This window comes from Ciconia boyciana, chromosome 8 (assembly GCF_034638445.1).
Source record: "Ciconia boyciana chromosome 8, ASM3463844v1, whole genome shotgun sequence".
NCBI lineage: Eukaryota > Metazoa > Chordata > Aves > Ciconiiformes > Ciconiidae > Ciconia > Ciconia boyciana.
The window spans coordinates 50,689,225-50,717,130 of record NC_132941.1 but is presented as its reverse complement, the minus strand read 5'-3'; the positions used below and the strand labels follow the sequence as shown (position 1 = coordinate 50,717,130).

Sequence of the window (27,906 nt, the reverse complement as noted above, 5' to 3'; positions counted from 1 at the left end):
AGAAGTGGCCTTTTGCAAGCAGAGCTTCACAAAGAGCTCACAACTGCTGTTACAGCAGAGTTTAAGTTATCTAACAACCTTAACAGGGGTAATGGGAAGCCCATGTAAAACACCTGATTGCAACATTGGACACAGACAGTGAAACGCACTCTTCAGCAGCTCTCAACTCTGTTCCTAGCAGCTCCCACCTGATTTTAATCCACCCCATCTCCCTCAGTGCAGCTGGAAGAGACTCTCCGCTAACACCCTCAGCAGGGTGGGACGATGGAGGATCAACGGGGAGCATTATGTACCCTGCAGGGAGAGTCTCCTCCCTTAACTGCTGCTTTTAGAGGCTGTGTCGCATGATGTGACAGGGTGAGGGGCTCCCACCACACACCTTGCTGTCTCCTCACCAGCTTTTCAGTGCAGGTGTGGTGTGGTAGGACAGGCTGGGGAGCTGTCATCACCAGTCTCTTGATGAGCAAAGTAATCTGCATTGTAGCTTCAAGCAGAAGGTAGCACAGAGAGAAGAGACATTTTTCCACTCTTCGGAATGAGAAGTGGGGCACTATTTTGTTTCCTCAGGACGGAACTCCTGAAAGCAAATTTATGGTACGTCCTTGTATCTTGGGAAGCTCAGTTACACTTAACACTTCACGTTAATACAGGAGAGGACAGTTTTTCACATGTCTATTGACCTGAGCAATTCCCTCTTCTACTAGGCTGAACAGGCTTTACTTCATAACAGTGCAGAAACCTGCAGATATCCAATCTCTTAAAGTACAAATGCAGTACATTAACTCAGCCCAAACTGGCACCACAGATGGAGGGTTTCAGATTTAATCTATCAAAGCTCTGCCTGCTGCTGCCCCACTCACCACAATCTCACTCCCTAAAACCTGCATGCTTGTCGTATCTCCACTGCCCCAGGCAGTTCCTCACACCTCACCCGCTGCCAGCCCAGTGCTGTGCATTCACCCCTCAGCTCCAGGGCTCCAAAATCACCTTACTGTCACCTGGACATTTCTCCTGAGGGCTGCAAAGGAGGGGAGCCTGCTATGATGATTGCAACTTCTACTCCTGCTGATACAAGCCATCAAAGAATCACCGCTTGCTCCACCTAACTCGACTGGGAAGGAGCAGAGAAGTGTTTCTAGTGAAAGATTCCTCCTCCTCCTCCCCTATCCCACTGCAGGCTGAGCTGAGAGCGCCGGTTCCCAGAGGAGAGCAGGCGATGCTGTGCACTCTCCCCCTGCTCTACCACGGGCTCACCCGAGAGCATCAGAGATGCTGATCTGTGAAACGAGATACCTGTCTCTGAGCACCAAGGCGGAAGCAGCAAAGATTAATAAGCCTCAAAATGTTATACAGCATTTAAATAGTACTGTCACAGATCAAAGACTATCACTCATCTCAGAGAGGCAGGCTCGGTAAGCCTAGAAAGATCACGTACAGAAAGCAAATGCAAGATGCAAGAGAAAGCCTGCAGACAGGAGCCGAGGAAAGCTCATACTTGTCTAGAGAAACCGAAGTGGCCTAAGCCAGAGTCTAACATGTGTTCCTGGAGGAACAAGAGCCAGAAAGACTGCCTGGTTTCACTCAGTCTCAGTTGTGTCTTAGCACAAAAAAACACATTTCATTTTAAGACACCCTCTTACCTTGGAGGTACCTGCTGCTGGGAGCAGCTTAAATCCCAGTGCAAAACCACAACCCTGCCAGATCGCCGAGATAAGGAGCACATTGGGAACCATGTGCAACTGGTGAATAGATTTGAAACAGCCCCTGATTTACATTGATGCCACGGGGACTGCAGAATCACACTCCCTGCACTCTAAGAGCTTTCATTCTTAAAGCCATGAGGATACCGCATGGAAGTTTGATGGCAATATCACTTGCCCACACTTGCAGACAGCGTGGGAGGCCTGATCTATAGTCTTTCAAGTTGCTCATATAACTATGTCAGCTGTGAGGAGGAGGAAGAGAAGGGGACTTTCTATCCAAATCACTACAGTGGTGGTGGTAGTAGCACGGGAATAAAGATGCCTCACGGTGGCATTCCTGCTCTCAAGCTCTCCTAGAGTAGCTATCCCATCATAAAGAACCTTTATTCTCACATGACTTTGGGCAAGATACTCCATTTACATTTCTTTGGTATAATTAAAGTGCTGCAGGAACTAGCAGTAGTAGGAGCCCCTCTCAGAGGCGGGGGGTTGAATATTTCTCCAGTCTAAGTTGGACACTGAGTACTGAGGGTCATCCACAGTCCATGCACTGCATGAGGCCAAGTGACTCCTGGATACAGACCTCCAGGGAGGAAACCCTGTTCTCAGGGATCCCCTGGATACTCCATCCCTGTAAACTCAGTCCTTCTCTGTCCCTCCCCAAACCAGGTCCGGATCCTTGCTCCTGAACCTTGCCCCATGTACTTTGCTGCTGATCTGAGGACTCCCTACAGCACTGTACAAAAACACTGTGCAGAACAAAAAGAAGTCCTCAAGCAAACTCTGGCTGATTGAATTTTGAAGGTAAGGAATGACCTTCTGCAACAGACGTACAACCCCCTCTGCCCACCCCAAACACCAGATCCATCATGGAGAAGGGAAATATTTACACAAGTTAGTAGAGTTCCAGTTAAATATTATGCTTAGCTGTCTAGAGTCCATGTTCTCAGACTATGCCTATGAAATAAAAGATTAAACTTCATAACAATTATGAAGTTGCTCTGCTCACATTCAAAGGGAGTTAAAGGACATTAAAATAGTTCTTTGGGTAATATTCCAGTGAAATTGCTCTCTCCCCGCTAGAGAGTTAGAGCTAAAACCTTCTGAACTATCCTGTAAACACACTTGGAAAGGCTAAGAGCTGAGCTGATAACCAGGTAGCACCTCTGCTCTGCAGGTTCTGTAAAAAATGTGAGCAATGCCGGAGAGCTTTTGAAGCAGTGAGGGAAGGAGGATAGGGGAGAGCAGCTTCTCTTCTCGAGGGAAGTTTGTTTAGTGGAAAGTAAGCAAGTTGTCAGGGGAAAAGCTGACAATGTTGATTCCAGCAGTTGTACTGGGAATAAACAGCCAAGTGGATTACGTTACAGAGAATGAGAAACGGCTCTGAGGATCCCATTTAAATGCTGAGCTTTCAAGAATGATGTGATTCAGCCATGCTCGCGGCCCCAGTGCCCACAGCCCCCCGGGGCTGAGCCCTCTGCCAGCCCTGGTATTGCCACCCCACCTCTGTGGGGTCCCCGAGAGGTCCAGCACAGCCGATGTCCCCACGAGAGCCGGAGCTCACTGGTGCACTGCTGTCCCTGGCAAGGACGCAGACCTGTGCTGGCTTAAAGACAGGGGCTGGACACTGAATTAGGGATGGCAGCAGAGGAGGGGGAGGTTGCACAGGACCCGCTTGCCTCTCCCAGCCCACTAGCAGGGGGGGCCACCACGGGACTTGCCATCTCCTCCCCAGCCAGAGCACAGGGCCCTCCCTCCCATAAAAATCAGATGCCTCCCTGCCTTTCACAGGAAAGGGACCCAGCAAGAGGAGAAGGGGATCTTGTTTGATTTATTAGTCTCTTCCTCCTTCCCATCGTCTGTGGCTCATCCAGCTGTAGTGATAAGGAGAACAGCTATGAAAGGACACTGCTGGCTGCTGGGATCCCATCCTTCTGCCCGCTCACTGCCTGAAGACATCAGTCCTTTACAAGCACCATTAAATGTGTATCCAAAATGTGGCAGTCTCCTCCATCCTTTGAGATTCTGTTCCCTGGATAATACAAACAGTTGCCAGAAAAAGAGTATCCTCTCATCTCTGTCTGGGCCATTATCCCTTTATATTTGCTCTTTAGTATTTACTGGGTTCACACAAAGTGCATGCTCTGGAAAGAAAAAAAAATCAGCTGCAGCTTAAAGGACTCCAAATTTAGTAATTGCTGCAGCCCCATCGACGTGAACAGTTAGCAGGGAGATTTCTCCAGCACTTCACGTGCCGTGGTATTCTGCTTAGGTCAGACTGCAGAAAACGTTCTGTCCAGGGGCACCAAATCTGGAGTGCCTGCATAGGTGCCAGCCGCAGAGGCCTTATGCGTCCACCACGAGTTCCTGCAGGTTCTTTCCCTCCCAGCACCCAGTAATCTTGGTAGGAAACAGAGGCAGCCAGAGAGATGCTGATTCATACAGAGGTGAAGCACCCGAGGGTTTTAACACACCTGTGAGTTAGCAAGAACTAGCCCCAGCTCCTGGCTCCAGAGCTGGTCTTGCAGCCTTACCTGTTAATGTGAGGTTGCTGTATGTGTTTGAAAACTGCTCCTTTAACAAAACCAAGTGCATCTGAGCTGCCTTTTCCCTCTGTAGCTCCAACATTATGTCAGGATGCTGGGCGATCTTACAGCCTTTCTGCTTATCCAGGGCAATGTCGCTGCGAACAATGTCTACAGCAAAAGGGAAAGAAAAAAGGGAGATGGCCAAACCTCAGCTTTCATTTTCACCAGACGCTTGGATCAGAACCAGCCAACATGACAGCCACACAACCATCACTCAGCACGAGCAACCCAAAAAATGGGTCCAAACCCCTGGGATCCACCTATCCGATGAACCTCCTCTGCACAAGTCTCCTTTTCTCCCACAGAAAGCTCAAATCATTGACTTTAATATGCTAACACGACCTACCGCTCCTTCCATCCTTCACCTGCCTAGCAGTTGATCTCTTACAATGATGACCCCTCTCTTGCAGGAAAGCACACAAGTCTCCCAACATTTATAATATGACCCTGTTACTGGTGTGTTTGACATTAAATAATGAGAAAATACTAAATCCCATTCTGGTGACCCCTGGCTTCCATTTACCCTTGCCTGTCAAAGAAGTGATGAAGAAGGCTTGTTCTCACCTTGTTTACCCTCACTGCAGCTATCCCAGCTAGAGTTAGGTCAGCATGGCTTATGACAGGTCTCTGTACACTTCTAACTCCTGACATTCCATTCAGGAGGCAGGAAGCTTATTTAACAACTGTTTTCTCTTCATATGAGCATTTTTTAAGTCATATTGTGGAATAAGAATAAGATATTCCCTCTTCTAGAACTACTCACCTGCTGGGGAAATGCAAAGATGGGGGTAGCAGGGCAGAACAAGCATCAAGTAAGATGTGTCCAGTCTCTAAACAGGAGAGGAGTGGTGCAAACTAGTCCTTGCAAGGTCCCTTTCTGAGTTTAATAAACTCTGTAACATGCTCAGATCTACAGGCACCATATGCTGTGCCTAATTCTTACAAAACCTTAGGCGGCCAGCACTGATAAGGAAGGATGGAAGTTGGAGTTCTTCCACCACATTGCATGAGGTCACCCTCTGCATCACGAGGCAGCGCTTTGCTTGGTTTAAATCCCATCTACCTAGAAGTTTCTGAAGGAGCTTATTTTCAGAAGAAAGTGACATCTTGCTCGACACACACTCTCCAGCTCCATTATTGTTACGCACATCAAGGAACACCAAAGTTGTTTCCAATACTCATGCCTTTGTCTTTCAGGTGTCAAATCTCAGGTTCCGCAAATCTAGGTTCAAAGCTCTGCTATGTCTTGGGCTGGCAGGGAACCCCCTCCAAAGGTGGGGTGGAGGACTGGAAGCCTCATGATCTTCCTGTCTCTGAGTCTGATCCTAGAGTCACTACACTTGTCTTGCCCAGGCTGCTCTCTATCTCTCTCTTTACTGCATAGCTTGGGATTGACATAGCTCCTCTAAAGCCTGCCTAAGAAATACTGCTCAGAACAGTAATGTCATAAAAGCACCGGTGTTCTGTAGTTAGGGATGTGAGTTCTCTCCCCCACCTACAGCTAGCACGCTCAGCAGTGGAGATAGGGCAGCATCCAGCTAGCATGAAAATATGGCTCAGTATTTCCACATCCAGCACAGGGGCTTTAATGGGGAGAGATGAGATGAAGCAAGAGGAAGGAATAATGTTCCTCTGCAGATAATGAGCACATACTCCCCAACCACGTGCTTTTGGTGCACAACCTGTTAGGGAGACACTGAGTAGGATTTGGGCCTACCCAAACTCTGCCCAAGTAACGAATGATACAATCCTGAACCCCTGTTGTGTGAGATATTTGGAGAACTGAAGATTGAGAAACACAACCTTATCACTCTCCCGCACCAGAAAGGCTATTACAACAGCTACTGGTATCACCTGGAGCTCATGAATAGTCATTCACCTTCCTGGGTGATGGATTTCCTTTCCTATAGAACTGAATGCAACAGTTGTACACCCTCCACCCCCAAGGCAAAATGGAGCAAAACACATCAAGGAGGCCCTGAAGGAGGAAAAGACTGAGAGGCAGAGAGGTTTGAAACTAGATGGTCAATACACTGTCTCCAGTTCTCCTCAAACTGCTATAAGGGAGTCCAGGCTGGGTCAAAACAAGTTTGTTTCCTAAAAGGGATGGAGGGCTCCTAAAACCCAAACCAGGGGCAATGTGGACCCCTGTGGAGGAACCATTGGCCTGGGACCAGGGTCCCTGCCCTCCCAGTCAGGGCCCAGGGCAGCACCTTGGAGAGTGCAAGGGGACGTGGCAGTGGGTCTGTGCGACACCCCTACCTCCATCTGCGGGGAGCACAGGTCACAGCAAACACACAGTTGGGCAAGGGATGGCCCTGTGTGCACGGTCAGAAGGGTCTGGGGACAAAGGGCAGGCCCATGGCACCAGACCCAGGAACGAGGGGCAGGAGCAGCGTTTGGAGCCCTGTCCTTACGTAATGAGCTGCTGTGACAGGGATTAGCACAAGGAAATCAAGTCACATTCAGACAAATCCCTGGTGTTTCCTTAGATGTTGAAGTCTGGGAGAAGGCATGCAGGGCACAGAAAGTAGGGGCACCCTCTGGCAGTCATCTTCACGGGGTTCTCAGAGAGCTGCCACTGCAGACATTCAGGAAGCAGAGGCAAGGCATGCAAGGTCCTGGCTTCTCAGATTGATGAAGGACCCAAGAAGCTTGTCCAAGACCTAAAAATGGATGTGGATCCCACATTCATTATAGCTCCAGCTTAAACAGTGGGCAGATGTCTGGGATATGGAGCTCCCCAAAGAACTCAGTGCCTGGTCATCCAGACCCCACCAGGCTGTACTCGGTGCAGGGAGGAGGCAAGGGCACCTCCGCACCACTCTTCTCCACCAGCAGCACCGAGGGAAGAGGGATGGCAGGCCACAGCTGCTGGAGGCTCAGGGGGAATCTCAGCAAGAGCAACCCAAGGGAACCAGCCAGCAAGGAGCCCGCAGCCTTCAAATCTTAAAGGAAGAGACAGAAAAGGGAAAGATGCACGGAGCGCAAGGACGGGGGTACCCCAGGAGGTGCTGGGCAGGGCAGCCCCCGAGCGGGAGCTCCAGGTGAAGGACACTGCCTTCCTGAACGTCGATTAAAAAAATAGAAACAAACTACCCAGCAAAACACGAAACCAAGCAGCTCTTGCCAGAAGTGCGAAAGAAGAACTCCAGATGTGGGAGCCCCAGAGGACGCCAAATGGCTTCCAAACACGGCAGACGACGAGCTCTGCCCCGAGAGGGGCCGGGGCCGGGGCCGGGCCGGGGCGGGCCGTGCCGGGCCGGGTCAGTACCCTGGCCAGCTCAGCCTCCCGCGGCGGCGGCAGGGCCGGGCGGACCCCGGCGGCGCGGCGCTCCGGGGCGGCCCGGGTCCCGCGGCGCCGGCAGCCGCGGTGCCGGGTCCGGCAGCCGCCGTGCGGTATGGCGGGAGCACACCCGTGTGGCGGTCAGGTGAGCTGCGGCTGGCGGGAGACACCGGCGCACGGACGGGAAAGCCCGGCGGCGGCGGCGGCGGGGGGCGGGGGGGGACCCGCCTCGGCCCCCACCCCCGCCTGCCTCCCGCCCGCCGGGAGCGGCTGGGATGTCGGGCTCCTGCGGGAGCTCTCCCCGCGGCAGGCTGCGGACCCTGGATGGAGGTTGCTGCTTTGCAAAGGCCGTGCCGTGTTTCCGAGTGCCTGCACATTTCTCTGTCCCGCCTTGGGATCTGTACATCTCCGGCGCTTACACGCACGCCGCCTATGGAGGTCACCGAATCTACCGGCGGAACACCCCTCAGGAGCGACACAAGCACAGCAAGCCCGTGCCAGGGCAAGACGCCCATCCCACGGCATCCCAGGACTGGCTGAGCTTAGCAGTCCCTTTCTGAGAGTCACCTGCACCAAGGGGCTGCACTAACCCTTTCCCACCATACCAGTACCAGGCCAGAGAGCTCCCAAACTGTGAAACCTCCAGGATGGCACGGAGCACACGGAGACAGCTCCCAGCTGCCTGCAGGGGAGGGTTTCCCTGACCCACAGAGCGAGCTTCTGCACATAGGAATTTACACGGCATCAGTGTGGCCTGTGTACAAGTGCCCGTCCCACGGCTCATGCCGCCATCCATCCGCCCATAGGCAGCTCCCTTCCAGGAGTCACTGGAGTCACGGAGTAGACACGGGCTATTGCGGCTGATCAGCTGGAAGACGCGAGGAGGAGGACACAGACCCAGGTTTATGTGGACAGAGCAGAGGGATATGGTTATGGTCAAAGGGATGTGTGACGGAAGGGTGAAGAGGAGAAGTAACTCATCTTTCTGCGTGCGTGGGAGCGAGCACTGCCCACAGCCATCGCCACTCCAGCAAAAGCCATAGCCACCACTGCCGTGGCACCAGAACAAGCCGAGTTTGCCCGTCCTCCTAATGGGACTGTTCGCTTCAGCTTCCCATTCTTAGAAAGTGAATTTAAAAGGGAAAAAAACAAACTATTTTATGTTAACAAAAATGGAATATTCTTACTAAAAAATTGGAATATTAGAAAATGGTTTTAGTGCAGAAGTTAAAGGGATGTTTAATGGGTCACCAGGAAAAACTCTTACGAATTGCAGGTTGCCAAACTTGTAAAATACCTACTTTTTAAATGAACACATTTTAAAATGCTTTAAAAACCAGATTTGTCTGCTGAAATTATTATAAAATGTCCAGTGACTGTGAAATTGGGAACACAACTTCTATTTAGAAAGCCTGAAGATTTCTCAAGCCAGAAACTGTGTCCTCATCGTGTCTGTCTTCAATACGCAAATTTCTGACACATTAGTATCATTCCTTTCTTTTAGCTAAGAAAAATTCCATGACAATGAGTTCCACAAGTTATCTCCCACTACATAAAAAAAATAAATCATATTTGTTTGGTTTATATGTAATAATGCTGCTGGATGCTCCCTGTTTCTTGTGTCATGAAAACACAGAAATAATCATTCCCAAACTGTCTTCTGTGTGTGCCACTGAGTTCACAGCACTTACCATATCCTCAGTCATTTTTTCCAAGCTGAAAAAAACCTGATCTCTGACTGAAAGCTGTGACTTCGATAACTCCTATTACCCTATTCTACACAGATATATTCTTTACACTGATTAGTATGTCATTACCTACTTTGCTTATAGCATAAGAATGCTCTCAATACGTTTCTCCAATTCTTGTTTAATATTTCCTAACATTGGATTCACTTTTTACTTCCCTAAATGTATTCAGAGACCAATCCACAATAAATTCAAAACATTTTCCCTGAATGGCAACTGCTAATTTAAAGCCCATAGTTGTATACAAAAAGTCACACACATTTCTGCCATGCATGTAACTTTGCACAAATCACTTTTAATTCATAAGAAGAAGATGTATCACAGAAAGAAGTGTGGAACTAGCAAAAATATGTAATGTTTTTTAGAGAATTTAGGATGCTTATTATAAACAACCAAACATATAACCATAAAAATCCTTTGTCTCACCCATATACCAGCAAACAGCTAACAAATTAGGATCTAATTGTTTGATTGCGCCATTTCCTGCAGTTATTAAAGCAATTTTCATGCATGATTCTAGCAAAACAGAAATTTAAAAAGAAAAAGTGGAGATAAACAGGCAATCTTTGGAAGTATCTCCTGCACAGGCAGTATCTCCCTTACCTTGTGGTAAGGTGATTTCTACAGCCTTTTTCTTTAATTTCTGAGGAAACAACTAAGCACTGGAGCTCCTTACACAGAAATCCCTGCCAGGCAGAGCAGGTTGCAGCTCCTTCCCTGCAGCCATGGTCCCTGGGAACTAGAGAGCAGCAGGCTGCCTCGGAGCTCACGCCAAGGCACGGAGCAGCCCAAGGTCTGCCAAATCCCAGAAGACCGAAGGACATCAGAGGATTTACCCGTCTTTGGGACTGAGTGCTTGCAATGTCTGAAATGCTGCAGCCCTCCCAAAGGAGCTGTGTTTTAAGCACTCCGACGGTGAAAAAACAACTGTTTCCTCTGCAAGCTCGGAAAGGACAGATGCCTAAACTGTCGAGGGACGCTTAGACAGACAAAAAGGGACTCTGGGTGACCAGAAACAGAAGGTGATTCCTTGAATAAAGGAAAACTTGTTTGTTCATTTTTACTGGGACAACAGGATGGTTCTTCATTCAGAAACACCTGCTGCAAACTTTTATGAGCTGGGGAGCCAAAGGGGCAGTCCCAGCCACATGGCAATAACCCTCCCTTGTTCTGGCTCTGGTAGCCTCATACCTCATGATGACCCTCATGATCCTGCTCACTAAATTCACAGAAAAACAGTTGCCCTTTTTTTTTTCCTGAATTAGTTTTCTGCTGGCTCAGCAGAGGATCAAAAACATGCCTGAGCCAACACAAGGCAAGCAGCAGAAAGACAGCGCAGAGCAAAAAGAAGGCATGGGGACCAACCCCTTTTGTGGCAGAGAACCAAGAGATGAGTTTCACCACCTTCAGGACACAGTTTTGTAGGATTTAATCTGACCAAGGCTGAGGCTGCTGCAGTCCCACCTTTCACTGCAGGCTTTCCTTTCCCAGCCCTCTACACCTCCGTGGTCACACACCATTAATCGGTTCAGGCAGCTAAGCAAGCTGAAGTGCAATAACCTCTCACCATCAGGTTTTGGCCAGCTGAGTTCCCTGAACTGACTCACCATATAAACTCAGGCTCCAGGCATAGGAGAGGGCAGGAAGATGCCAGAAGGGAGAGATGAGTGGGAGCAGCAGCCCTGGCTGAGGTCAGCCCCAGCCCCTGTGCAACCACACACACATATAAAGGAATCCTCAGGTCATTTAGCATTTATTACCTTCCTTTCCACTCGATACCCAAGACCCTCACACATACGCTACAAGCACAGCATCCTAGAAGCCACCTGTGCAATACAGACTGAGCAAGGGTGAAATGATGGTCCCTGATGATTTGCTGCACAAATCTCGAGGTTCAGATGCAGTGCCAACTACCTGAAGGCGTCTGAAGGAATGGATCCCAAACTGAAAGGATACCCAGAAAACCTATGCCAGGATTACACAGCATAATGTGAAGTTTCTCACACTATACGGCAAAATCTCCTGACTAGCATGGAAGGCATAAGAAACATGTCTTTTTCCAGTTTTTGTGGTAATTGGCCATTTTTCCAGATGCCCAGTATCCTCTCCAAAAAAGGAGATAAAATAGAAGGAAGTAACTTACCAGCTATTAAGAGAGTATTTTTGAAATGTGTTGTCCATATGCACTTCAGCTCAGAAGCTTTTCTGACGCACTACCTACAGCACGCATATGTGCTCCCCTTCCCCTCTCCCTCCCATGACCCACGCAGGGCCATGCTGGCTGTGTGTGGTAAACGTCCTTTGGTCTCTTCTCAGCCACACAATCCCAATAGGCTACACAAAGCCTGAGGGACAGGATGGAGAAGCCATGCACTTGGGCCAACACATCTTGAAGAACTCCAGCTATGAGTAACCTCTTTTTCCCTTCAGTTTTCCTTCACAGCACATACGCACAGGGGGAAACTCTAAGCAATGCTTATGCCACCACAGCTTGTCCAAAGCTGGTCTGTGTGCCTTCAAGGGAGGCAGTCAAGGAGGTTCCGCATTAGCCCACCAAACTCATGCTGTAGCACCAGCAGGGAGCTTCCAAAATGGGCCCTAGGTTCAGGCACTGAGACGGCACCTGCAGCACCCCTTGCTGAACCAACAGAAAAGACCCCAGGTCTCCACACCACACCTAACACTCCAACACCAAGCTTCAGGGCAGCACGAGTCAGATTTTAGCAAACCCAACTTCAGAAGAGGTTTTGTACCAGCAACCATAGCCTTAGCAAACAGGTAGCCCTGTGCGTTTGCTCCAAAAAGGAGCGGCTCAAGCCTGTTTTCCTTATTGTCCCATTCCTCAGAGCCAACTGGTCCTTGGCCACATGTGAGGCAGTTGAAAGGACAGGCCAAATGGATTGCTTGGTAGACAACCCAATAGCAAAAGGAGAAGCAGGTCTACTACATAGACTGAGCATGAGACCTTACATCTTGGTACCTGCCCAGGGATCAGACCTGTGCCTATGGCAGGAGAGAAACACATCTCCAGATAACAAAGCACAACTCTCAGTGCAGCTGGTGAAGAAAAAAAAAACTCGGCAGGGCATATACAGAGAAACACCATTTGAGGGAGAGAAAAGTCTCTCAGGTTAAAAACGTTACACCTCTTGATCATCAAATGTCAAAAAGTCTCTGGCACAGCCCCACCTCCTGGTACCACAGAGCTTGACATACATTAAACTGGTTTTCTAACAAACAGCCCTCAGGCTGGCCAATGCCATATCCAAATGCGCTGGACCTCCAGGACTGACCAGGCAAAGCATGGGCTGCACAGAATGGCAGTCACCTGGTGTACATTATACACGGGGGGTTAGTATAACAGATTAGTTAGATGACCTTCTAAAAGTTCAGGGGGTACATATAGCCATGCTACCATCAACAGGGACTGCACACCCTACGGCTCACCTAAACCATAGGCAATCGCTTTTACAAGTTGCTCCGTCAGGTATGGACAAATCTGCCACCAGGTGATGAAATTTCTGTGACAGCTTTATGTGCAGTGCTGAAACAAGTTGCCACACGCACCCTCTTCGTGGGCATCACAGGCTGCTACCACAGATCACTCACCGCTTTGTTATCTTTACTGCCCAAACATGACTGGTCTGGACTGGGGTGAGGCTGTTCAGAGCTACAAAGGAAAGATGCTGCACACACCTGGTATTACACAATACTTCCAGGTCTGTGCTTTCAGGAAGAATTTGTACAAGAAAAGAATGACCCTGAAGCCTAAAGGAAACACCTGATTTCAGGAAAATTAAGTACATTTTAGATACAAGTCAAAAGCAACTTCTATGAGCCTCAGAGAGCACCCACGCTCTCCGTTCAGGAAAGGAGAGGAAAAAGATGGGCTGGTGAACCCACAGGCAGATCTACGTAAAGGCAGTTTTCAGGAGGAGGAGGTATGCATGGCTGTAACAGTTCAAAAGGGAAACAAATATAATTTTAAATGGAGGGGAAAGAGTAGGACGAATCTCTGAGGAGGTCAGATCGTCAGGCAGGTGGAGCACTGCAGAGATACAAAGGACCATCAAAGGCAGCAGTGAGGAATATCTGGTCTGGAGGGCAACAGGGTAGCAGAGTGGGATTTACAGCGCAGAGATCCCTGCAGAGAGATTCATTAAAACTCCAGCAAGCATGGCCACAGCATAAAGTATCCATGAAGGATGCTGCGAAGCAGTCCTGTTGCTGCTGCTGCCCGTCTTGAATGCCTCAGGTGGCCACGTTAGGGCGGCCTGTGAGCACACAGAGGAGCGCCGCTGCCTGTCATGTGAACACCACCCGCAGAGTTACTAGTAACTGCAGTTCTCTGAGTAGTCTTGTACATGTGCCCTTCACCTCTCCATCCTGCACCCCACTGAGCTGCTGCCGCTGAGAGGGACACAGGATGTGCCTTCCCCCCCATCTAAGCGTGGGCCACATGGGAACACGAGGCACGGGAACACCCACGGGGGCTGCAAAGAGAGCCCAGCACTGGGGTCACAGGCCTGGAGTCTGTGTGCACCCACAGGGTGAACGGGCAAAAAGGCAAACACTCGAAGCAGAAAACAACTGAGCTATCACTTGTCATGTCACTAAAAATCACTAAGGTGATGCACAATGCTTAGAAATTCAGAGATTTCTCTTTTAACCATTTTCTGACTTTTTTAAGTAATCGAGCCCCCCAGGTTCTTCCCCACTCCTGTGCCACTAAAGCTTAGACAAGACATTTCAGAAAATAGATGCTGGCCATACAAAAGCCCACAGACATGGAAAACAACCCAAACCACCCCATTTAACTTGGGGAGGGGGAAGGCTACCTAGTGGGATGCTTGCTGGCTTCCCCCACGCTCAGGTGCTGATTGCCATCTTTTTTCTGTGGTGTCCGTTCAGCTGTAAGGTTTTTGTAGAGAGGGCATCTGCTTGCAGATTTGTGCATGCCCTGATCCCAAGCAGGTCCCGGGCAAGCCATAGATGAGAGAACAAAAGCCAGACCAGTGCTCCAAAAGGAGAAGATGGCTGCTCAGATCCAGTACAGCGGGGCAGAGAGTTGCAGTGGCATCAGGATTTCATTTTGGAGAACTGGATCCCTCTAGTGAAGTGCTCGGTGCAGCCTCAGCACAAAAAGATGCGAGCTACTAGCAATTCTATAGCCCTGGAGTTTGCACACAGATCTTAAGAACAAATACGAAAGCTTTCCTTCCAGGCAGGAAATCCCTTTTACCACACCTTTCTGATTTACACCGATGCTTGATACACACCACATGTGTCCCCTCCTTCCCTCACCCACATTCGCAATGGTTCTGTTCCATATTTAAGTGATGAAAAGTTAAGACCTGTGGTTACAACTTCTATGAGAAGCTTCATTTTGAAGGGCTGCTACATTTCAACTTTATTGCCATGAGGAAAACTGAAAAAAAACAAAAGCTTTCAGTCCTTCCCTAACATGAAAGCTGTTGTGAAAACATTTAATAAGTGTGAGTTCTCTCCTGCAAGTTGTTGAAATATTGAAAGCGGGAAAATTTATTCCTACAAATGTTTCATACGAGTCCCATCTACAATTTTATGCACTACACCTAATTTCTTCTGTTTGAGGTGGCTACAGCAGGTTTGGTCAGCATTTTCTCCTGAAGCGCATCTCAGTAGGCAGAGCTTGCAGCAAACCCTTCGCCTGAGATTTGTTATGAGGAGAAGAAAAACAAGGAATTGCTCCGGCTAGGAGACCAAGCGAAAGATGGAGCACGCAAACTTACCCACCTGCCTGCGTGTGGGAATAGAGGGACATTCATCTCGGTGAGATCAGATGTTACGTGGGGAAACAGCGGGAGCACGAGCCATCAGAAAACTGGCAAATGCATCTGCTTTTTCCATTCAGTGCTGTGCTGCTGACTAGATCTCTGCAAAACTTCCTCTGTTCCACAGACCTGCCCACTGGGATCTGTCTGGCATTAATTGGCCTTCAAAATTACTTATGGAAATATCTTCAGCTAATTTTTGTAAGTCATTGAGTAAGAAAAAAAGAGGGTTTTTTTTAAAACAAGCAAGAGAAAAATCAATAAATTCTTGCATGCAGACATGGTATTCTGCTCCTTAAAATAAATGCCTTAGGATGGAGACTTGGCCCTGACTTTTCTACGAAGTTTCTTTGTGTGAATTAAAGGCCGCAGAAGGTGAAAGCCTTTTGTGTGGCTGAGGACCGCTGGGAAGAGGGCAGAGCCGCGGAGAAGAGGGGAGCGGCGGGAAGCCGCGGGCCAGGCGGGGACTTTTGGGAAGACCTACGACGGCAGAGCGGTCCGGAGGGGAGCAGCCCCGGCCGGGCACCGACAAGCTGAGCGGCGGCGGGGCGGCAGGCGGCGGCCGAGCGGCCCAGCCGCGACCGAGCCCGGCGGGGCGGCGGGGAGCCCCGGGGCTGCGGCGGGCGGAGAGACGCGGAACGACTCCGGGGTCCCTGGGGAAAGGCAGGGCTCCCCGAGAGCCGCAAAGGCATCCCGGGGCAAAGGCATCCCGGGGCTGCGGTGCCCGGTCCCCGCCAGCAGCCGCGGCAAAGCCCCCTCCACGGCCGGCGCTGCCCGCTCGGGGCTTGGGAGCGAAGGGAGCCGGAGGACGCAGCGGGGCAGGGGGGACACACACACACGAAAAGCCCTGCTCCCCGGTGCCGGCCTTTTGTTCCCGGCGGCCGGCATCCGCCGGATCTACCGGCAACGGGCGGGCGGGCTCCGCCGAGCTCCCCGGCTCCCCCCGCTCGGGAAGGAAAGGGTCCGGGGGAGGCTCCCCTGCCCGGTGCCCGGCGGCAGCGCTGCCCGGGCGCGGCGCGGCCCCGCCTGGGCGCAGGGAGCGCGGGGCAGGCGGAGCGGGACCGCCCGGCGCCCGCAGCCCCCCGCTGCCGCGCCCGCCCCCCGCCCCGGCCCCGGAGCTCACCGTCCTCGTAGTTCTTGAGGTAGTAGTCGGGGCCGGGCCCGCCGCGGCTCTTGGCCGGGTTCTTCACGTTGTGGAACTGCAGAAAGTCCGTCCTCTTGCCCGCGAAGCGCAGGAAGGCGGGGGCCAGGCCCCGCGCCAGGGTCACCAGCCGCCGGGAGCTGGGGAGAGGAGAGAGCGGGCTGAGGGCGCCGCGGGCCGGGCCGGGCCCTCCCCGCCCCGCTACCGGCAAGGACCGGCGGCCGCGGGGCTCCGGGACCCGCCGCTGCCCTCCCCGGTCCTGCTGCCCCGCCCGGCGCGGGTACCACCGCAGCGGCGCCCGGCTGCGGGGCTTTGCGCCGGCCGAGTGGCGCGGCCCGGCAGCGGGGAGCCGCCCCGCCCGCCGGTGGTGGCCCGGGGCCGGCGGGACCCGGCTCTCCCCCCCACCCGCCCCCGGCGCCCCCCGGACAAGTGCAGCGGCGTCCCGGAGGCAAAAGCGCCCCGCGCAGCCCGGCCGCGCCACGCGGGACCGTGCCGCGGGCCGAGCCGCCGGGGAGGGGAGCGGAGCGGGGAGGGGAGGAAAGCGGGAGCCGGCCCGGCTCCGCTTCGCCCGCGCCTTCCCGCCTCCTCGCCCCGCTCCTTCCCCGGGGGCGGCAGCCGCAAGGACCCTGGGAGCGAGCGTGCGGGGGAGACCCGCTCTCCCTCCCCGACTTACCCAGCAGGGAGAGGGCTTTCTGGCCGTCCCAGCGCCTCCAGGCCGCGGCCGCTCCGCACCGCCGGTGGAGCCCAGCGCAGCTGCAGCCCGGCTCTGCCCCCCGCGCAGGGCTGGAAGTCCGCGGAGCGGAGGGCTCTGAAGACCTGGCCGACACCCCGCTCTCCGCCCGTCGGGACCTGGGGAAGGCTCGGCTCGGCTCGGCAGGCGGCCCCGTTCCTGCTGCTGGGTTGTTTTTTTTTTTTCCCTGTGCTGCCTCGGCCCCGTGTTGTGCTTTTTGCAGAGGAGCGGTTGTTGGAGCGAGAGGAGCACGACATTTTTGCAGTCATAACTGATAAGTCTCCGAAATGGTTTCTCCATTGCAAACATGTGCATCTTAATGGAAACCATGGCCTCGCTCCCTCCGTCACAACAAGCGCCGCCAGCAGCGCGGAGCCCGGCGGGGCTGGGCGGCGGGGCCGCCGGGGCGCCCCGCGGGCGGCGTGGGGAGGGCGCCGGGGGGCTCCTGCCTTACCTTAAGAAATCGAGCCAGCCATCATGAATGATGGAGGGGTCCAGCTGCAGGGAGAGGAAATTCTCACTGATTATCCTGACAGGGCTCTTGGTGTTGACATCAAGGAGAATGAGAGTTCTTCCCTTCACACCTGGAGGTTTCTCCACCGGCAGCGCTCTCCTGTCCCCGGCCTGGGAGGGCAGCGAGAAGGTGGCCATGAGAGCCAGCCCAGGTGCCATCAGGGCTAAGAGCCCGGGGGGGCAGGAGCTGGGACAGGGCATGCCGGAGAGCAGGAAACCCCTAATTAACTCGCTGTCTGCAGGGGCTCGCTGGTGGCTAATTGTCCTTATCTAAAGTGTGGGGCGCTCTGCCTTTTTTTGCAATGTTTTGGTGCTGGTGGAGGGGAACTCACGCCCCTGACCAGCCTTTCTCGCAGCCGGTGCCAAGACTCCTTGCAGCCAGCACCGCCCCTTTAAGAGATGCAGGCTCCAGACATTTTTAACTTTTTGAAGGTAAGGGGAGGCTCCTGGTTTAACCCCCTCGGCTCGGGGCCCTCCGGCCCGCCGCAGCCCCGCCAGCACCGAGCTTTCGCTTTGCGCCGGCTCCGCCGCCCACCGGCGGCCGCTTTCCGCTGCGGGAGCTCCCGCACCGCGCAAAACCGGGCCGGAGCCGGGACACCGAGACACCGGGGAGCTCGGGACCGGGGCCGGAGCGCGGCGGCCGCCCGGCACGGCCCTAGCTTGTCGCCGGCTGCAGGGACGGCCAAGGCGGTAAGGCGGGGGGGGCAGCCCGCGCTGGGGGGGAAAGGGGTTAATCACCCCCAAAAACGCCCTACCCGCGGGGAGAGCCGTGCCGGGACCCGCGGTGCTGGGGTGAGGCCCCCGGGGCCGAGCGCCGATGGCTCCGCGGGACGCGACGGGCATAGCAGGGCTGGGGGCCGCCGGCAGCTCGGAGCCCCGGCACGGCACGCTCGGCTCGCCCGGAGCCATCGGCTCGGCCCGGCCGGCGCACGAAGGCCACTCGGGCACCGCGGAGAACCGGAGCACGGGGAATCGGGCCGCCGGCCGCCCTCTCCCGCCGGCCTCGGGGCCCAGCGGTGTCCGACCCGCGGCGGGGAAAGGAGAGGGGCGGCAGCAAAGGCGCCCGGTGCGGAAACGCCCGCATCGGGGATGCAAAGGACAGCACGGTTCGACGGGACCGACGATGTCCCCCGCGCCGGGGCCAGCCCGCGGCCGCTGCCTGCAGGACGGCCCGGGCTCGGTGCGCTGCAGAGCTGCAAGCGGCCGCGGTTCTCGGCGGCGGGCGCGGGCTTGTAGCATCCGACCCGGGATCGGTGGGGGCTGCCGAGCATCCCGGGAGCGATGGCCCACCTCAGGGAGTGTCCATCCGAACCGGGCATCCTCTCCCGCCAGCAGCCGGTTCCCGGGCCAGCCCCGGTCTCCCGGACACCAGCGGCCGGCGAGCTCCGGGACACGTAACGCGTCCTACCTGGGCCCTCCGCCGCCGCCGCGGCCCGCCCCGATTCTCTCTTCGCCCAGGCCAGGCGGCACGCAGGGCCCCAGTGCCGCTGCCCGGCCCGGCGACGGAGGGCTGACGGCGGCCGGGTGAGCCGGGCCCGGTGCGGTCCGTCGGGGCCCCGCAGCCCCGGGGATGGGGCGCCCGCAGCACCATCTGCTGGTGAGGGGTCCGGCGCGGCGGGGGAGCCGGCACCCACCTGCGGACACCCCCCGGCGTCGGGGTCCGGAGGTGCCGGGGCCGCGGGGAGCAGCGGGGCTCCGGGGTAGAGGCACAAATCGCGCCCGGAGCCGAGCCGCAAGGAGCCCCACGGAGGAGCCGGCCGGACGGCGGGGGCCCGCCCGCCGCCCTCGGGGAGCCCGGCCGGGGTCGGGTGCGAGCGGCCAGCGCTGCACGGCGGCCGCCCCGGGCAGCCCGGGCCAGGGCCGCTTCCAGCGCACAGGCGGCCCGCTCTCCCGGCAGGGCTCCCCGCGGCTGGGAACCCCCTCCCGCTCCTCCCGGTGCCGGTGCGGGGCCACCTGCGCTCCTCGTCCGCCCCAGCCAGGGCCCGGGAGGCGGAGGGAGCGGAGCCGGTGGCTCCCACGCCGGCCGGTCCCGGAGCTCGGTGCGCTCGGAGGAGCCCCGCACAAAGCGGAGGCACTCGGGCCTGGGGCCCGGGGAAGTCCGCGGACAGCGCCGTCTCCTGTGGAAATCTCCTCTTCCCTCGTCTCTCTGCCCCACGAAACGCTTCGAGCCCATCGCCCCGGCCGGCAGCCAGCCCTGCCCCGCCGCCGGCCGCGGGTTACCCAGGCAGGGGTTGCGGGGCACGGAGTCACTGTGCAGTGAATAGTAACGGGGGGAAGGATGAAACATACCTCTGGCTCTGCTAGGGGCGAGCAGGGAATGCACAAACCAGGATTTGTCGTGAAATCATCCCGCTAGGGCGGAGAGGGGAGCGGGGCTCAAAACGCACCTCGGAAGAGGCTGCCGAGCTCAGCATAGCCTGACAAAAAGCAGCAAAGGGGTGCCCGGAGCAGCGGGGCTTTGAGTGCTAGAAGAAGTAAGAGGATCCGGGGAAAAGTGCTGTGCAATTTCAGCTCTGCAAAGCCCTGGCATCCCGGGACAGGAAGAAGGCAATTTAAGCCTGGAAATTTGTGTTCGGCTGCAAACACTTCGGCTGCGGCTTGCAGTAGCGCTTAAAACTGACCCAGGACCTGAAGCCTCCGCTTCAGCAGCTGCTCAGTTTTTGGGTCACCTCCGAAAGAGGGATGCGAGTTTCTGAATCATCTCGTTTTTTTTTTTTTTTCCCCCCGTATTATCAGAAGACGTCAGCAAGGCTTCAGGGGCATTTGTTGCTTAAATCAGTGTTGTGGTTGCAGGCCGAAATTTTGCATCGCGCCTCCTGCTAAGGATGGCTCCATTTTAAAATGAAACTCTAGTGCGTTATGTAGTAACAGACAAGAAAGAAAACAAATTATCCCATTTAACCTCCTTTATATATTTTTTCCCTTACAAACACACTACTTTGGACGAGAAATGTGTTTATTCTGAAACGTTCTTCACAATTAGTCTCTGCTTTGAATGCAAACTCCGGATGCAGCGAAGTCACTTATCTGCCGAGATATCACCAACAACATAAAACAGCAGGGAAAGGAGCAAAAAGTCTCCCAGCTGCCAGGGTCAGCTTCCAGATTCTGGGAAGACGGCGCTAAAGGAAATATTCACTTACCTGTCTCAGCTTTCCAGACCAACACCTGGAGCCTGCCCCGAGCCAGTGGCCTCGGAAAAGCAATTGCACCCCACTTTGCATCTGGCTGCAGCAATGGCAAGTCGAATCTAAAAATAAACTGGTTTGGGGGTTTGTTTTGTTTTGTTTTAATAAATTGTAGGTTTGCTAGAGAAGCCCTTCAAATGCTAAAAAGCTTTGGTCATCTGCGAGCGCCGGGGCAGCAGTGGAGGTGCGGGGAGCTCTGGGCCCCGGGACCCGCTGCCCGGGGAGCCCCAGGACCCGCCGCCGCTGCCCGGCGCAGCTCGGGGCGGCCCGGGAACCTGCAAGGGGGGGCCACGGCGCACCCCCTCCACAGCCATGCATACCAGCTAGGAGATATCTCAGTGACAGCAGCTGCGACCCTGGCTCGTGGTCCGCAGGGGCGGTGAAGCACTGGTCCTTTCTTGTATTACGATAACTAGTTTAGAAAGCCTGACTCACATAAAAAGTATCTATAAAGATTTACTCGCGGTTTTGTCAATTTGGAAATACGTTTCTCCATTTTCCATCTACTCTAAACTTGCTGGTTTTAATCTCCAAAGAAGTCATTGGGAAAGAAAACTGGGGGAGGAGAAGCATTTCTATAAAGAGTTTAACCAAAGCACATTAAATATTTTCCCAACATCACCAAATAAACAACAATCCTCCAGCTCCCTATAAACTATTTAAAGCATGTCATATCATCTCTTCTGCTCTTGCCAATGTACTTTCCTTTTAATTTATAAACCGATTAGAGCGGGGGCCTGTCTTTTTGTGTATATTTGCAAAATGTCTGGCACCCTTTCAGTCAGTCGCAGTTCACAAACACTTAAACCTGCATTTAACTTCGTTATTATAGGTAGTTACTTCGATTTCTTCTCACTTTTGTAGGGCTACTGCCTGTGAAAGTGCTTGTTGTAAATGGTCTGAGCAGTTGTTGAAGGGTTCCAGCAGAGGAAACCTCTTTGGATGGCAGGGCGGATACAAAAAAAAAAAAAGAAAAAAAAAAAGGAGAAGAAACAGCACATGAGACATTTAAACTGAGATCTCAGGCTGTATAAATCGGCCCAGAAGAAAACGGGGAAAACCTCTGTAGGAGAAACATTTTTAGTTCGCTAGAAAATAAACTTCTGCTCATAAATGATGAAAGTTATTATCATCAGAGGATGTGCTGTACCAAACAAACTTCCATTAGGCTGGGAAGGATAAAACAGGCTAGACAGCCTTTTTAAAAAAAAAAAAATCATCATGTCTTTGATTCCCAAGATATCAACCATGTCTGTTTCTGTAGTGCTGTCAAGTAAACCTGAGTTATGGATGCTCTAAAAGAAGCCAGCAAGGAGAAAATTCAGCAAGTGAAAATCAAGAGTGCTATTCACAGATACTTTACCAAAATATACTTTCTTTTCAGACTCTTAAGTTCCTGCCCTGTACCATGGCATGAAAGTTTCTGAGAAGACAAGCAAGACCAGTGAATGTGGTAAAGCTGTAGTCATCAGAGCACGCAATTGCATGTCAGATTCTTTTTATTGAGGTTTTTGCTCTTTCTGCACTGCAGCGTCCATCATTTTCACCACAAGAACATCAATGCCTGGAATGCAACCTCCTAAAACTGCCAGTGCCTCAAGGTGGGTGTTGCACAGTCTGAACTCCACTGCTGAAACCATTTTCTAGCATGTTTATATATCACGTCTAACCTAAACGAGCAGGCAGAGGACACTGCTTGATTTAATACAGTATCTGTGCATTGCTTTTTAATGTAGGTGACCTGGGAAGTTCTGTAACAAGCAAATACATCTGTCTGGGCTAGGAGGACTGGCTGGCTAGGGAGCTCAGTGACAGTGGGAGGAAAGCAAGCCTACTGAGAGAGCTTCCTCCCTCCATACACACAAAAAGCAAGGCATCGATCACAACCAACTGCCTGGTCAGGAGGAGCACAGTTGGCAATGCTGTCTTTGCATTTTTTGCCAGCATGAAAGGAACACAAACTGGTTTCTCCCAATCTAGCCATAGAAAAATAGAGCACGGTGGTGCCAGGCTTTCCTTTGAGAGACAATCTGTACTCACTAGCTGCCTAATTAAGAAACCGATAAAAATAAGGGACAGGGACAAAATGAAGGCACTAGTCCCATAAAGGCTGCGCGTGTGGGCTCTCTCTAGCTGGCGACCACGGGAAGACACATGAGGAACAGGGGGGATGAAGCTGAGTTTTAGACAGCTGCTGATCAATGATTTTTTTTTTTTCTTTTTTTCTTTTTGTAACTTAGTTCCCAGTTCTGTGAGCAGTTACCTATCATGTACTCTGCTAGAATAAACTGCATTTATTATTTTCCTTAATCTGTCTAATTTGATGTGTGGTCTCAAAAATACTCTGACAAACCCAGGGTACCCTAGTCCTGCAGATTTGTCTATGGAGAGAACTAGCAAGCTCCCAAAGTGTCCATCTCCCAACAGGTGTTTTTTTGGTTCTTGAAAAACTGAGGTGCATGATTTCCATAAAGCTGTGAGAACGGCTCTGAAGGCTGATCAAACCAGGTGCTGTCCCAGCAGACAGAAATCCCCTTTGCCCAGTGCCTCTTCAGCAAGCAGAAAAAGCCCCACGTAATGAATACCTCTGTGTATAACAATGTCCTTTGACAGAGAACACTCTTTAGATCCATGAACTTCCCTGTACTCATCAATGGCTGGGTCTGATTTAGCTTTTGTCTTTCCTATCTTGAGTAGAAGCAAATGTGGCAGCAATTTGTCCTAGTCAGAGAGTTACAGAGGACAAACACAACAGTGAGACCCGGAGCTCCGCAGCACTCCGAAGACCACAATGGCCTCAGAAACATTTTCCTCAAACTGGGCCCAGCCCTGAGGAGCAGAGAAATGTGTAGAATTATCCTCGTTTCACATCATCACCTGAAAAAGAAAGAGAAGTGAATACACCAATTTTACAAGCCTGAGAATGAATGCGAGCAAGTATTTGTCCCACCATCTGGGAGGAGATGATAGAGGTGAAGGAAGAGGGAATACAGGGGGGATGGTAAAAGTTCACAGAGACCTTCTATTTTTCTGGAGAGATGCTTCACATTCCAGCAGCAAAAATGAAGGAAGTGGACATGAGGAGTAGATCAGAGAGGGGAAATAGGAAGATGGATGAAGTGAAAGGCTGGAGGAGCAAACGAGTCAATTATGAAAAAGAGGAAGGGGCTGTGTGCAGAGACCAACGAGGAGATGGAGCTCAGGGGAAGAAACAGCAGCCAAAATACTCTCAACTCAGAGACGCTGCCGGGGTGAGGGAGGCAGAAAAAAATCAGAATCTTTCAGGTAATGATAAAATTGTAAACCTCTGTCCTCTGTATCTATTTGATTATGGCACCTCTGTCACCAGCTCTATCGGAACAACTGAGCACAGCCCTGCTATAGACAGAGACGGGAGAAGTCATCTATGTCAAAGCTGCAAACCATTGGTTTGTGTAGAGAAATCAGAAGCAAACTATGAAACTCATGGCTAGAGAGCAAGAGGAGGAACCACTGAGAACTATGGGTCACGCCTGAGAACCAGGCAAGTAGATGAAGGAGAAACAAAGTGAAATGCCGGCAATGTAGAAGCAGTGGATGCCCAGGATGAACGCAGGAGATGAGGAGGATCAGAAGTGAGCACCGCAGAGTGAGGGGGAAAGGCCAGCAGTACACCACTGAGCTGTACTAATGGAGGGAGGAGGAGACAGGCTGATGCTGGATAGACCTTAAAACAATACTCTGCTTCCATTGTCCAGTGAAAGCTCTCAAATAAATCCAGAAAAAGCAATCCTCTTTCTGCATAAATTCCAAGAACAACAGTTAAGTTCCTGAGCTGTTCCTCTTTAAGACGGTGGTGGAGCAACAAAGATCTGCAAGCATCACTTGTAAGGTTGAAAGTACAGAATCTGGAGAATCTCTTTGGGATTCTCTAACCATGCAAAGACACGGTCTGCCTGCAGCTTTTCACAAATCTGACTTAAACCCCATCCCTCCTACTGACAATGAACAAGCAAATAGTTCCTTCCCCTGTCTTAGGAGCAAGGGGGCAGGAGAAAAGTGTTGTGTGATGACAAAGAGCTACGAGAGAAGCACCTCTACAGCCCTTACAGCAATACAGCCTCACCTCAGCACCGCTTCAGTGCTGGCAGGGCTTGCAGGAGTGCGGGGGAAGGCACAGGGTCCCTAGCCCAGGCACAGTAGCTTATCGCCCAGAAACAACTGCAGGGAAAGCGCATATATTCAAAGCACAGACATCTCCTTTGTCCTTTCTACCACGATCTGGGTGTTGCCTTGTTTCTTCTCCCTCCAGTTTCCCTTCACTAACAGCAACATGGAGAAAGCTAAAAATAAAGCTATATAAGCAATGTAATAGGCATGCAATTGCATGTCTATTTTCTTTGAAAAAATGATGCTTTATTTCCTGTACAATGGAAACTACAGTTTGATGTTACAACTATTGGGTTTTGACTGAATGCAGAAATTTGATTTAAACAATGACATTTCCCCCTGTATTTAGCATTACCATGTGTCACTGATTATGTATTTAAGTTGCAGAAATGAATTAAATTTCATGGCTTCCTCAAGTTAGATTCTCTTGGAGTGGACTGTCTTTTGTTATTAACCAAAATGCTTGGAAAACAGTTTAAATCAAAACAGCAGACTTTTGGTATCATTTCAGGAGAAAATTGGTTATCACAAACCGAGCACTTAACACGTCATCATCCAGAAGGCTGGGTAAAGCTTTGCAAACCTGCAGCAACCATGGCCAGGATAGAGAAAAGGGGTTAATTGAACACCACAGACTCAGAGATGGAAAAAAAAAAAAAAGACACAGTGCACTGTTTGGAGCTCCCTTGCCTGGGGTCTTATTCCTTCTGCCTCAGAAGTTATCATATATCCCACATCTCAGTGCTTATTTCACTTACTTGGGGAAAGTATCCTCTCAGCTGGCTACAGAGCATTAGTGACAATCACATTGCACACATGTTCCAGAAGAAGCCAGCCTTGTGCTTGCTAGATTTCTTCCTGCTTTCGGGGAAAAAAAAATTAAAAAATCCAGATTTACTTTACTCCTTCTGTTTCCCATCATGATTTGGACTGCTAACATTTCTATCCCCACTAGCAGTCCCTGGTGGCTCCTGGCCCTTTTCTAGAGGACCAGCAGACAGCAGACCCCCTGGGCTCCCATCAACCAGGAAGGAAGCAAATTGCAACCTGCAGCCTCTGGGAATCTCGCTTCAGACCTTAAAGTCAAGGTGATGTGAAGGGACTTTACGAAACTCCCCATGTCCACACTTCCCGCCTCCTCCAGGTCCTGCCTGGACCTGCACAGACAGAGCTGGAAGAGGACAGCTGCGATCAGAGATGTCACCACTGGCAGGGGACATGGACGTTGCAGGCTGTGACACAGAAGCCACAGAAGGAGCTTAGTGGTGGCAGACATGGTGTAAAGCAGAACCTGAGCAGTCCTGGTGAGCAGGAAGCAGGTCATTATTCCTAACTGGAGAGCAATGTCGTAAGGGAAGAACGGGTAAAAGAAGGAGACAAGGTATAAGGTATAAGAAGAAAACGAAGACAGCCATGCCGTGCTTGCTGAAGGACTCACTGGGCAGGATACAGCCGGGACAGGCCTCAGTGAGAGCCTTGCAAATTCATGTCATACTTTGCCAAAGACTCAATCAATTGAGCATGTGCTAAAGCTCAGTTTGTTTTGTCTTATTTGGAGCTTTGGAAGATATTTCCTATCTTGACTCATTGAACACGCTCCAGCCACACACCTGCAACTTCTGGAGTGCATCCTCTCAGCGAGAGGCTAGCTAGCACGTCGTCACTTATGCAGGGCAAATCCTTCTGAAAGCACATCAGACCACAGCTTTCGCACCAGTTTACTTTTACATGTAGCACATGTAAGCTAACATCTGGCAAGAACACAACTATGTCCTGATCGAGACGGAGCTCATCGCAACAGATGGTGTTTGATACTGCAGGACCAGGGCAGCTCCACCCCAAACTGAGCGTTATTTCTCTTCTGCGTCTTTACACCCTCTGGCCACGTCTTTTTGGGAGTGGAGCTATTGTCACTAAGGCTTTGCAGTCCCCTCGAGACCATATGCCACACTCAACCTACAGGTCACTGCCTAGTCCTAACATCTGGGTTATTTTATTCCCATTCAGGCATCTCAGTGCATGAAGCAGGATCCTGATGCAACTTATATTGCACATTAATATAGCATGAGGTTAGCAATACTCTGAACCAGACAGTGCCTCCAGTGAGGGAGGAAACTTTCTCTCCAAGCACACAGTAGCTCTGCCAGCATGCACGCAAGCAGCACTGGTAGTTAGCAATCCAACAAGAAACATCTGGTGCCCATTTTGGGGCAAAGGATGGAAAAGCCAGCAAAGAGCAGCTCCCAGTGCCACCACTTCAAGCCTGGGAGTTTCATCCTAAAGCGAAAAGGGTTCAGCAGGGAAAGCCCAGCATTGAAACGAATGTTGCCACGATTCTGGAAGATACAAGACATGACCAACTGTCCGAGATATTTTTTTGCCAGAGGTTTATTTTGCCAGTAGAAGTACGGAGAGAGATTGCCACCTTGTGGTTCCTCCTCCTGCAGTGCCATGGGGTTTTTTTAATTGTACTAGACCAGTGGTTTCCAAACTGCTGTCCAAGGATTTCTGGTGACAAGGGTACTATGGACAAGAATACTTTCCAAGTACTTACTTAACTAAAAAAGCAAGCCTGTAATTCACAGCCTTCAGTTCCTACACTGAGAAACTCATCACTAGAAAATCTTTCAGGAATCTAATCTGCAAGTTAATAAAGATAACTACTGCCACAGGTACATAGCCTCCAAACAGTGATCCAAAATGCTATGGCAGGGACGCACAAAACCAGATCGTCTTTACAATATTCTCAGCATCAAGAAATCTGTGAGAAATTCAGGGCTGATGATAGCCTGCAGTTTCAAAAGTTTGGGATGGTCTCCGGCAGTAGTTCCCACAGGGTCCTAATAAGGAAGGAGCAGCCATGTGCTTGTCCCCACCACCTGCAGACAGAAAGGCAGGAGCAGACTGAGCTTGTCCCTTGTCACTCCAGGGAATGTTTAGGACAGTTTGTGAGATCTGTTCCTCAGGTGGTACAAGTTGGGGTAAGGTCTGGAAAAGGAGTTTACCAGCTGGCTCTCCATAAATCATGCCCAGGTAGAGCACCTGAC

General features: G+C 52.0%; 1 protein-coding gene across 1 annotated transcript in view; it reads right to left on the bottom strand.

Annotated features, from left to right (window-relative positions):
* Positions 1–17,723, bottom strand: part of HPSE2 (heparanase 2 (inactive)) — a 113,505-nt gene extending 95,782 nt beyond the window's left edge. The window contains exons 1-3 of the mRNA XM_072870717.1: positions 17,464–17,723; positions 16,262–16,419; positions 4,238–4,399 (exon numbers count right to left, since the gene is read on the bottom strand). Of these exons, the coding sequence (XP_072726818.1) occupies positions 4,238–4,399; positions 16,262–16,419; positions 17,464–17,723 (580 nt within the window). The remainder of the gene's footprint in view (positions 1–4,237; positions 4,400–16,261; positions 16,420–17,463) is intronic.
* Between the last annotated feature and the right edge of the window lie 10,183 nt (positions 17,724–27,906).